General features: G+C 45.9%; 4 protein-coding genes across 4 annotated transcripts; 1 reads left to right on the forward strand and 3 right to left on the reverse strand.

The window, feature by feature from the left end:
• Positions 1-53: 53 nt before the first annotated feature.
• KUCA_T00003462001 (uncharacterized protein) lies at positions 54-1,127 on the reverse strand (the record flags this gene model as incomplete). The annotated part of the gene is made up of 1 exon (XM_022601879.1): positions 54-1,127. The coding sequence occupies one exon, from the start codon at positions 1,125-1,127 to the stop codon at positions 54-56; it is 1,074 nt and encodes a 357-aa protein (XP_022459478.1).
• A 678-nt stretch (positions 1,128-1,805) lies between these two features.
• KUCA_T00003463001 (uncharacterized protein) lies at positions 1,806-5,489 on the reverse strand (the record flags this gene model as incomplete). The annotated part of the gene is made up of 1 exon (XM_022601880.1): positions 1,806-5,489. The coding sequence occupies one exon, from the start codon at positions 5,487-5,489 to the stop codon at positions 1,806-1,808; it is 3,684 nt and encodes a 1,227-aa protein (XP_022459479.1).
• Positions 5,490-8,783: 3,294 nt separating this feature from the next.
• On the forward strand, positions 8,784-10,682 carry KUCA_T00003464001 (uncharacterized protein; the record flags this gene model as incomplete). Its single annotated transcript, XM_022601881.1, has 1 exon — positions 8,784-10,682. The coding sequence occupies one exon, from the start codon at positions 8,784-8,786 to the stop codon at positions 10,680-10,682; it is 1,899 nt and encodes a 632-aa protein (XP_022459480.1).
• A 696-nt stretch (positions 10,683-11,378) lies between these two features.
• On the reverse strand, positions 11,379-11,963 carry KUCA_T00003465001 (uncharacterized protein; the record flags this gene model as incomplete). The annotated part of the gene is made up of 1 exon (XM_022601882.1): positions 11,379-11,963. One exon carries the CDS (start codon positions 11,961-11,963, stop codon positions 11,379-11,381), a length of 585 nt encoding a protein of 194 aa, XP_022459481.1.
• Positions 11,964-12,036: the final 73 nt, after the last annotated feature.

A 12,036-nucleotide genomic window follows, 5' to 3' on the forward strand; every position in this document is an offset into this window, starting at 1 on the left:
CGCTACTTTGGCTGCTAATTATGTAATTGCTATGTACAGATATATATATAAGTTCACACAATGTGTTTCATGAGATATTCAAACAGAGAGAAAAATATCATGGTGGTAGTAACGGATCTCGTGAGAGACGGTCCGAGCCCTCTATACATTCTTTTGGTGGGCCATTGAATCTTCCTTTTCACCACTTCCAGTTTGTCCTGTCCTGACCTTTCGCGCAAAATATTTGAAACAATATCTCTCTGGGCCATTGACTTGATAGTGTCTATTGGAAAAACCAATATCCAGCTGAACATGCCAGCAAAAGCGCCTCCCAGAGAGATACTCAAGGCATCGGCAGTGGCCCTTGAAATGGGCAAATTCTCCTGTTTGGCCGCATACGCCTGAAAGTTTAGTTTCACGGTTTCGTAAAGTCCATAAAAGAGTCCTGAGCTCAGCCCGTCTCTTAGAAAGTGGAATTTGAAACCCGAGTATAGGCCTCTTATGCCCTCCTGTCTTACGATCTGCCTCGCGACATGAAAAATGTTCCGAGGGACCACATTCTTACCTCCAATGTGGTCGTCTGATCCCACAAGCATCGATACTTGCGAAAATAATTTGGTGAACTCAAAGGGACATGCGAAGCAGGAGACTGAAGCTCCTGCTATAGAGCCTGATACCAGTGCCACAGGGATGTTATTGATCATTTGTTCCCTCTGGTAGTCCTGCTCGCTCCAATTTTTGACGTTATCTCTGTTCACCAACGTGGGGCCAAAGATGGCAAATTGTAATTGTGCAACGTACGATTTGGTGGCGGTGAAGATAGAAACTCCCAGAGACCTGGAGCAAGATGTGGAGATCAATGGAGCACTGATTCCTCGAAATAATCCTTTCACTCCCTCGTGATGAATTGTGCTTCGAAGACAATGCAATGCGGAGTCGAATTTGTGGATTTGCATTCGGGTCTTTATGCTATCCAGCGGAAACCCAACTGTGGTGGATACCAGAGATGCTGAGAAAGACAGTATTCCCGGTTTGTATGGGGAAACCGCTTGCGGCAAAGCAAAAAAAGCATGATCGTATGTGATGTGGCCAGTGATTGCAGGCAAAGTTGATGGACCTTCTTCCAAGGAGGGCGGACTATGCTTCATGATTAGGTACGGGTGGGTTTTGAAAAGTTTATAGGGCAAGCATTGATCTGAATGATGATCGGATAAGCATCAGGGTATGGCGTCAATAAAATTTGAAAAACCACACGGGAAAAAGTGTAGAAAGCGAGACGCAAAAAAAAGGCTTCAGAGCAAACTTGGGAAGTTTACACGATTTTAAAGTTATTTGCCTACGCTGTTATCTTCGGAACGTGGGCTGCTAAAAGTCCGGTTCAGGGGTTGTCTCTGCAGACCGATAAGGATGCTCGGCTTGCAACGTGCATATTCCCCGCTTATTTCCGGAGAAACCTGGATACCCGAAGATGTTATCAGAAGGCTTCATGGCTTCGTATATAATGGATGCTGGTTTGAAATTTTGTGGATTTTTGGCAAGCATTCGTCAAGAATCATTTAAAACTGAAAAATTGCGTGCGGCTGACTCACATCTCGGTCGGTAGGAATAGATCATGCAGAAGTATGCATGAGGCAACGAACAGTATTGAACGGTTTTTGAAGGTAATGAAGAATTGGCCAGTATTGTTGTGCTCGTCGAATTTACCTTCATTTTCTACGTGAAAGCGTTCAGTGCAACAGTAGCATTCTAGATATATCTACACTGCAGTCACTACTTGCAGTCACCGCTTGCCTATCATGATTCATCGCCTCTGAACTCTATGAAAATCACATATCAATCGCATCCTTGAAACTCAGGATTCGGTTGAACCTTAAGCCATTCACATCATGCTCATCAAATGGATCGTCCTCATCCATATCGTCCGGGTCTCTGGATTCGTTCGATTCCGAAGAAATGTCTTCTTCAACACCAAAGGCTGTTTTTGATGCCACCAGGATCAACCCCCGTGATCTTATAGACTTCACCAGCTCAGGGCACATCTGCAGCAACTTGCTAGGAACAATGATTCCCAACAGGTTGTTCGAGCAAGCGAAGCTTATTGCCAGTTTTATCGACCTCGTCATTCTGTCCTGGTAAACCATCTCGTTTCCGTACGAGTTTGAATCCTTGTTGATGCTGTCAATATTGTCAATGGTCACCGACTGATGAGTATTCATCAGACGATGCTGAATATTTGCTGTGTTTGTAGTGGTGGGGTTCTTGTGGTTGTGGACGGTGTGTGACCTGCACGTTTCATTTTCCAGCTCCTCTAGAATTGTCGGATCCAGATCGAATCCGTTGGCGGTGGTCGCTTTGAACTTTCCAAGCTTGGAGTCCAAAGTGGCTCCGTTTAAGCTGTAAAAAACAGGATAGTTCGGCTGCTTCCAGTTCAAGATCGTACAAACAGCCGAGTTGTTGGAGGAGAAAATGATCGAACGGGTAGCACCTTCCTGTTTTCTGTTCCGGATGGCTCTCACATGATCAAAAACATTCTTCAACAGTATATCCACAAAGTAGTTCAATTTGTTGTTGGTTGTGGTGGGCACCTTCTTGTTTTCAGAATGGGACGTAGCTCCAAAACTGAATCCAGGAGCATAGACCTGCGCTCCGCAGTATTCCATCTCAAACAGAGATGGATAGGTTATGTCCAGGTCAAGCGAGATATCTATGGACAGAAGTTCCAGAAATTGGTCAAGAGGAAGGTAGAGATGTTGCAGAATTGTTTCCAGCTTTTCTGATTCGTAGCTGAGATTATTGATCTGGGAAAGGGCCTGAACCAACTGATCTAACGAAGGAGATTGCCTGCTGTGTGTGCCATCTTTCACTATACTTTGCAATTGAGACCACAAAAAGTTCCCAACCGGTAATCTTGTGTTATGGCCAATGTCCACAGTCCAACTGGGGCATACGATAGGCGTGCAATCAGCCAGCAAGCAAACATGTACCTTGAAATACTGGCCCGAAAGCGACGACGCGGTCACGAATGACATGTATGTGGACTTCAGAGTCACCGTATTGTCGGTGACGTTGGAGTTGGGGCCCTCGGAGATCATTTTGTTGTTATTGGTTGATTTCCAATAGGTATCATAGATGGAGATCTCAAGTGGAATTCCAGAGTAAGGGTAAACGATCTCGTAGTTAAACTTGAGAGAACCTATGTTTCTCAGCCTGACATCAAACAACGCCAAAGTTACATCACCATTGAGCTTAGATCCAACACCGGGAAACACGTTGCTGAACGAGTCTGCCAGGAGCGTTGCCTTGGCCACAAGTCTCGTTCCAAAACTTGGGAAGAGCTCAAAGTCAATGGCAAAATCGTCAAATGAGTCAATTTGGAATGTGATCATCTTGCTGCTGTCCAGGACAGGAAGTAAAAGGTTTCTTGGAATCAGGTCGTTTTTGTCACAGGTAATGGTCAAACGGCCCGGAACAGACGAGAAGAAATGGTCCGAATGCAGTCTGATGGAGTCCCTATTAGTGTAGAAGTTCAATTTGAGGAATATCTTCTTCTCCAGGAAATTGTGGCCATATTTCCGTAGTGGAATGATGGGAGGAGGTAGGGAAAGATCTGGGATCATGTCCACGTTGGTCATGTCGAGACCTGGTCCCAGAGCAGGTCCCAGTGAAGAAGGAATGGGGGTAAGCGGGTCCTTTAATGACAGGATTGGAGAAACAATGCTGTCGTTGAAAGCCATTCTCGGGGCAGGAGGAGCGACAAACTGCTCAGTCTGTAGGCCCTGTGCCGCCTTCTGTGCCGCCTTTTGGGCCTTCGATTCCCTCTTAGACTTGTTTATAGCATCATTAAGAACGTTAACAACGTCAATATTTCCTTCCCAGATGGCATAGTACAGCGGGGTGAACCCGTCTTCATCCTTAATGTCGAAATCAGCACCATGTTCGATTAGTTTTGCAGTTGCCTCTGGATAACCTTGTTTGGCACAGTAGAATATGGGCGACCATTTATTCAGCTTATCGAGCTGGTTTATGTCCGCACCATATTGTAGCAGTCCCGGAATCAGGTCACAATGACCTCCACTGGCAACAATGTGCAATGGAAGCAATCCCTCGGCATTTGCCTGAAAACTTTGGGTCAGCAGCTGGGACGAGGTGATCTGGTCTGGCGAGCCAGCTTTGGATAACAGCAATTTCACAACTTCCACGTTTCCCAGTCTGCATGCCACATTGAGCGGAAGATACAGTGGCTTGAGATCGTTCTGTAGAGGAAAGGCGTTCACTCCGTGATCGACCAAGATCTTGATCGAAGAAACGTGGTTCTTCAGAATAGCAAGCAGCAACGGCGTCATCGAGTCGTTATCCATGATATCAAACAACTCTGGCGAGTTGATGTTCACTATGAGCTTTTCAAGTATGTCATCTCTTCCCATTTCGGCAGCATAATGAAGACATGTTCTTCCAGAGATGTCTTTGATCAAAGGGTCAACACCCTGTTCCAGACATATGTCCACTAAGAAGGACCTTACAGTGCCGTCCTCAAAACACGAAGCCTCGTGCAAACACGTTCTTCCGGACAAGTCGTCCACCAGCTTGATGTTAATCTCCTGTTTAAACTGCGTGTAGAAATCCTTGAGGATGTCGTCTGAAATCGCAGGGTTTGAGGTTGATAGCAGGAAAATCTTTGAAATCTTTGCCGAAAGATCGTTTTTAGTCTTCTGTCTGACCTGCTGAATCCACTCGTCCAATAGCTTCTTATTAGACTGTGGAGATATCACGCCGGTGGTAAAGGAGGGTACCGTAGAGGCAGTAGCCAAAGCCACAAACTCGGTATGCAATTCGTCAGTCTCTCTATCGTTCGTCAAAGGAACGGATTTTTCGTCGTCAATTGACGATTTGGAAGAATTGAGCTTTTTCCTCAAGTCGTCCTTCTCGTACCTAACCAAGACATCGCCTTCGGCTTTTGCTTCCAGTTCCATTAAGTTATTTGCAATCATATCGCTCAGCTCGATAATCTCATTGCGGTGGAAAACCGGCTGAACATTCACTGCTGTGGAAAGATACACCTCCTTTGTCTTGGACTTGGATCTCTTGTCCCATTTCTTCAGAACCTTGGTGAAACCAATCTCGTTCAGTTCCACAAACTGCTCCAGTCTATCTAGGTCCTTGGAAAACTTCTTGAAGCCATCGTACAACGAAGTGTAGGCAATTGAGTTTTTCGAGTTCTCAAGTCTTCCCTCAATTAGAGCATTTGTCTTTTTCTGAGTCAGGATGTCCATTCTGATCTTGAGCTCGGCCTCTTTTTCCAGATAGAACTCGTTGACCTTCTCTAGTTCACGCTCCAGTCTGAAAAAGAAGGATCCTTTTTTGTCCTGCAATGAGAGCTCATTTTTCTGGTTTGAAGGGTCAGTAGCAGCAAGCGCATTGATCAATTTCTTCAATGCTTTGTAGTTGATGAAATGTCCCGCGTATTCGGGGAGCTCTAGCTGTCTAGCAGCCAGGTACTTGCCGAACTTCATCCCAATGCGTTGTTTTTGGCTTCAAACTGGTATGAGGTGTTTTTCACGGGGTTTTACCGCAATCGCACAAAAAGTGCAAAAAAAGATGCAATTGCAAGCGGTTGGGAGTGGAGAAAGTTGGATGCGTAGCAAGCACTACACGTTGGCTGAAGGCACAGTAAGCAAATCACCCCCAATATAAGCCCGAGCCTCGAGAAGGTTTTCAGATCAAATCGACGCACACCAAATTTCCAGTGCCAATAGGATTTTCAGTTTGGATATTCACGCGGCAAAAGACACGTTATTGGCTATTCAAGCTACATGCTACTAACAACGGGCAACGCCAAATTACAGACGCCGTTTAGATGCGCACGTGCACGACATGCGTCAAGTGTTTTTGGCAAGTGAGCGTCCATTTTTTGTCGGATAAATACGAAATTTCGTGGTTAAACTGGAATTCATAAAAGGTGATTTTGAGTACAGAGACCTGGCGAATATATTCACTGGGGTTGCTGGAACATTAGGAGAGTATAAGATTCAACAGGCAGAGAGGCTGATGCAGCAGCCTGGGTAAGGCACGTGGGGCAGGCATTGGAGGCACTGGAGGCATCAGGTGGGCTTTATGTGGGCTTTATGTGGAAATAAAGCGAGGTTACATATGCGGATTTAATGTTTTTTTGAATGTTAGCGATGTGATTGTTTTTTGTTTGTTTTTGAGACCAGATTACCCTTTTGGGCAGCAATCTTGACACCAGACTCACTAACATCGTGGTGGGTTTGGCTTTCGCGGAGAGCCAGAAGCCATAAGGGAATGAAGTGTCGCGCCTTTCAGTCCGAGATTCCAAATGATTTTATTTGAGAGGTATATGCAGTCTTGCGCCAGAATTCCAAAGGCTCACAAAACTTCACCAGAGTCCGTCAAGATCAGATCTTTGTGTGAGATGAGTCGGTTCGAGCAGGCTACAGATCTTCTAGATATCTCTCTAGGTAGAATTACCCCATAGTAGCAGATTCTGCCAGCATCGGCAGGTTTTCGGTTGTGCACTACTAAAGTCCAACGTGAAAATGCTCTGAATAGCGAGTGGATGTGGCCCAAATCGGCTGAAGTTGCTTAAAAATCTACAACTAGAATGAATATTGAGTTTCTAAGAATATTTCGCATGGTATGGGCGAGCTTTGACGGACTCTGGTGGTCACCTGATCTGCCTTCTGCGGCCCAGTGGCCTTCCATGTCATAAATTGGGGTGTTTTCTTACACATTCTTCGACCTCGTCACTGTATAACATCAAAAACAGAGCAGATACCTCGTAATGTTCTTCCGTGAGTTCCAATCGCAGAAAAGTCTGCAAACCCAACGCCGCACGAATACGAACTGACATCGCCTGCTCTTTGAGCCGACTAATACCCAATCAGGCAATATAGGGAGCACACGCCCACTCATTCCTTTTCAGATTACAACCCGGCTTCATACGGAATCCCACTAGCACAGGTTTCGATTGTTTGCAGTGCTCCGTCTTCGAGGAGTTATGGATCGGAGGAGCCGTTCTGAATGTAACCTTGAAACAGTTCGACTATCCCTGCCAGAAATGCGGCCTTTCGTACATCGGCAGACGTGTGTTCCCGAGAGCCCGAAAGTCCGGTAGTGGATATCAAAAAGGGGGCGAACCCAGTTCTCGGCTGAGAGGCCTCTGCTTGCGGTATTTACCGATGAGCCTACAAATGGAACGTTTTTCACCAAAATTTGTTTTCACCTCACCCCCGAGGCTGCAGCCAATGAATATCGGCTAAGGTATAAGCAAACACAATTCGTGCACGAATTCCAAGAACTTTATTTGTTTGTTTATATTTTTTACCATTAGAAATATGTATTTCGTTAGTATACTGACATATATCTTATCTGTAATTGTATAATAAAAATCCCTCTGTAAGCTCGAGATAATGGAAAACGGGTTGAAGGAAGAAAAACAAGCATTTACTCACCCATTCTGTCGGTCAACCTGTTTTTGTAACATTCACCGCTGCCACAGGCTCTGCCATTCAGGATGCTCGAAGTGTTCTTCTGACCGCTTGTTCTCGGTTGATTGACTATGTCCCTTCGATCGGCAACTGGTTCTCTTGAACTGAGCCGTCCAGATAAGATGGATATGCGCTTGGTTCTACTATTCAGGGAGTTTGGGAATGGAGCTTTGATCCGGCCCCTCTTAACCGGTGCGAGGCCCCATAAATCGTTTTCAGAAGTCTGTTGGTGACCTCATTGCAGAATCCAATTTTCGCTGCAAAACTCTGTGACACTACACATAATAAACACACCTCGATTTCAATCCCGGCTCCGAACTTTCCAGCCATAAACAAATTTTCACTGGAGAAAGCATCACGCGTCGTTTGGTTTTCGCCACTGATTTTTTGTTTTAAAGTATTTAAAATTTGGAGATGGACTATTGGATGGATACATAAGTTCCACTTCAGATATATAATCACCAAAAACCCCCAATTCTACGGAAACTCGCAAAACACTGGGGGAGGGGCAACGGCCCCACCAATTCGCCGCACTGGACCGAGCATGGAGATGGCCTTCCATAAGTGGATACAAGGGTTTGCCGTAGTATCTGGAATAACCGCGCGCCTCGGTTCAGCATCACACGCCCACGTAATGCTGGAAGTTGCTTGCTACAACTGCCCACGACCGGGGATTGTTTGCCTCACAAGGGAGCAACCTCGAGTCGCTGTAGTATCTGAAAAGCAATGCCTTGGCAATTGCTCATTTGCCTGTAAACACACCCAGAAAATAGACTAAGCTCCCGTGGAACCCGGCACCAATCTTGAAACGGGATCGCCCCTGTGGTGGTGGGCCTGTCGTAACAGGAATATTTTCACCTACACGACTAACAGATTCACCCGGGAACCTTCGCTAAACTGCTGCTTCAATTTACAGAGACCTTGACGATTTTCCATACCACTTCTCGTCTGGCAAGTTCTCTAGGTCCTTTCCTTCTCCAATCTTTCTTTTACGATTTGTTCAACGAGTTTCTCCGAGGTTTGATATTTTGGCATTCTTCTCATCCTCCTCACCATATTCTACACCAACTGCTCAGAGCCACGCATCTTCTTAGCAGTTCGAGCGTTTTTTTAACTTCAGCCGAAACAGTCCTCGAAGATCTTTACACCACGGACTAAAGCAGGCAGACTCCACCACGCGCTTTGATTTTTCAATTTTTACCGAATATCCCATCTATTTGCTATTGCCAGTCATTTGCTTGAATCCGAAGTTTGCCTCTTATGGGATTTTAATGCGCCTGAAGCAAAGATCTGTCGAAGATGTCTGAAACTACAACTTTGAATGGTGTGTATTCTTTTTTGTCGTGCTATTTATGGGCAAATCTTTTTCCGGAAAGCCTTCACTCTTTCAAAAATATCCCCAATACTAACCAATCACCTTCTGCCACAGAACACCATAGTATAGTTAGTTCCGGCCAACATCGTCACCAACAGCCCCAGCAGCTCCAGCAGAAACGCGCGCTATCTCAACCCCAGTTGCTGAAACCCTCTGGGAATGTTACGATAGCAGCCACAACGACGATACAGGCCAAATCCTCGGTCCCGCTGGGTGTCAAGCAACAAACACCAACGATACCTTTGTCGTCGAGACAACAGCTGCACCCGGTCAAGGCAGATACGGCGTATCACCGAATTCATGCTGGTCCGCCAACCTCAGCACCACAGAATGGACATAGCAACTCGCAGCCAGCCAGCGAAAGCATGGTGATCAAGACCAGCAAAAAATGGGTTCTTCCCCCTCGTCCAAAGCCAGGCAGAAAGCCCAGTGCTGCTCACTCGAGTCTGATGTCCCACAACCACCAATCGCATAGCCAGAGCCAGTCAAACCTGGTCGGAACTGGCCACCATCACGGGAACCACGCAACTCAAAACCACAGTCACAAAGAGGTGCCAATGGGCAAGTCCCATTCGTTGCCTGCCGCCAAAGGTACGGCCTCGGGAACTGGAGTCCCACTCAAGCCTTTGCATCCTATTACCGCCTCCTCTTCCTCTGCAAATTCGGCAAACTCCTCTAAGATTTCCAGCAGAGCGGGTTCTCCGAATTCTGTGTCGCTGCCGCTGCTGACACCTCAGCCCAACCTGAGGTCTGTGTCGCCCGAAGTCGAGCTGCACAGGTCCAAGCCTATTGCCATGGCCCCCAAACAGGAGCCCAAGGGTCTGAATGTGGGAAGCATAAATGTCGCAGCGAACCCTCTGAAACAGGCAATCATCAAGGTGAACGAGGAAAATTATTACCTCAAGCTGGAGGTGATCAAACTAGTGTCTGATCTGAAGAGTCTGAGATCAGAGCTCATGCTGCAGAGAAAGCCACTAAAAAGCATTGCCAATAAGCCGGTCTCTCCAATGACTGTTCTTAACGAAGCATATTCCCAAAAGATAAAGCAGGAAAATGGCGAAGAAGAATATCTCGAAAAGGAAGAACAATTAGAGATCAGTGCCAAACTGGAGACCCCAGAACCACCACAAACCAAGAAGAGATTGCACGACGACGACGATATGAACGATTTGATTTTGTCCCTGGTGGATCTCAGTCACACCTCTAAAAAGGAAGACGAGAATAACAGTGACGACGACAACGACAACGACGACAATGATAGTACAACCACAGCTGTTGAGCCTGCAGATGTGGAGCCTGTGCCAGTGCCCAAAACCACTGGTGGGGCTAGCCAAGCGGAATGTTTACCTTCTGGCTTGGATCATTCGGATGACGAAGAAGCAGACCTGATAAGCTCCACGCCTGATTCGTTGCTTACTCTGACGAAGACGAACTCGTCAATAGACGAGCTAGAGCTACCGTCTTCGAACCAGTGCGTGCAGAGCTTGAGCGGCACCACGGATGTCTCCAGCTCCGAAGCTGGGGATTTCGACATGCCGGTATCGTGGTCCAAAATGGCTCTCGATGATGCTAAAATATTCAAGACAAACCCAATCATCAACACGAGCAGTGGCTTTACGTTCCAAGGAGACTTTTACGACAACACCAAGGTGAGGCAGAGACAGCTGGAGAGAGATAACGAGATCAAGAAGTACAACGTGATGAACGAGCTGATCGACTTCCAAAACCATTCTTACGAGATTGGGGATGTGGATGTTGAGTTTGACGCCTTCATGAACGGGGGTGCTCGTCCCGAGTATTCTTCAGATCTCTCCATCTTTTGAAGCAGTCTTCCGTGACCTCCACTTTTTTTTATGATTATACGTTTTTTATATACATGTATGGATGGTCTTTGAATTTTTTTCCCTTTTATCACACTTTTTTCACCCAATTTATTATGCTGATCACGAGAAACGAGACTCGGGCAAATCCCATTCATAGGTTTGAGCTTTTGCTGGATTCATCGCCAGCCAACAATTAGATAAGCGTACAGTTGCTCATTATGGCAATCATTATTTCAAGCTTTATTATGCGCACTGCGTTGTAAATTTCAAAAACATTTCAACAGAACATCCCAGTGAAGCGATGTGGAGAGGTATAGGCAGGTGTTGAGAAATTGATATTAGATTTGTCGTTTTTCGGAGAGCTCAAAAAGACTCACTTGAAGACGTTTCGAGGGCTGTTCAAAAAAATGCAGAAATCTCCCGAGAATTTCTTGATAAGAGCATGGAAACGACTGGAAGAACGCCGCAAAGTCTACTTCAAGAATTCTTGAAAACTTGAAAAATCCAGGTTGAGTCTCTTCATTCGCTTTGAAACGTCCCGAAAATCAAATTTCTATATTTCTTTATATTTTCCTGCCTGTTCAATACTTCGTTTCGCATCATCACTTTACATGGAAGGAGGCTCCAGTCCACCATACCGTCACTCCATTCTGATCCTTCTCCTCCTCCTCCTCCTCCTCCTCCTCCTCCTCCCCGTTATTTCTTCATAAATCCAAACAAGTCCAACTCTGCGGGCCTATCTTTCTCCTTAGCCTTCTTCATGTTCAACATGTTGCTCAAGCTTCCCATCTGCTTCCTTTTTTTTGCCCTGCTTTTAGAAGAACTGCCTGTCTTCTCCTCTGTTTCCAGCTTGGAAGTCACCAAAGTCGACCAGCTCGAGCTCTGTGAAAGTGGGACTGACTTCAGCTCTTCTGTCTTGAGCTTACTCTGTAGCAACTCGTGTTTGAACTCGGTTTTGTGGCCACATCGTAAACACCGATAAACCAGTCTTCTATCTCTTTTCTTGCTGAGCTCTCTCTTAACCATCTCTACTCGCACCTTGGTGTTCAAACCAAAAATGAATCTGCTTCGACACGATTCACAGAATTGAGTCCTTGAGTTTTTTGCCGTTTCATTTCTCTGTGCTTGCGCTACCGTATCATCTCTGTGTGCAGTTGAGGTCGGGTTCAAGAGTGTTTTCAACAGTCGTTCTGAGATCTTGGAATGCAACTCCTTTGACGGGACAGGTGCATGTGCCAGCTTGTAGAGGTATTTGGCCCTAGAATCTCGCTTATTCTCCATATCTGAGCCCTAATTTGTCACTTTGGAAATAGCATTCAAAAGAATAAACACCATGAAATTTTATGCGCACCTT

Source organism: Kuraishia capsulata, genomic scaffold, assembly GCF_000576695.1.
Source record: "Kuraishia capsulata CBS 1993 genomic scaffold, Kuraishia_capsulata_scaffold_4, whole genome shotgun sequence".
In the NCBI taxonomy this organism is placed as follows: Eukaryota; Fungi; Ascomycota; class Pichiomycetes; order Pichiales; family Pichiaceae; genus Kuraishia; species Kuraishia capsulata.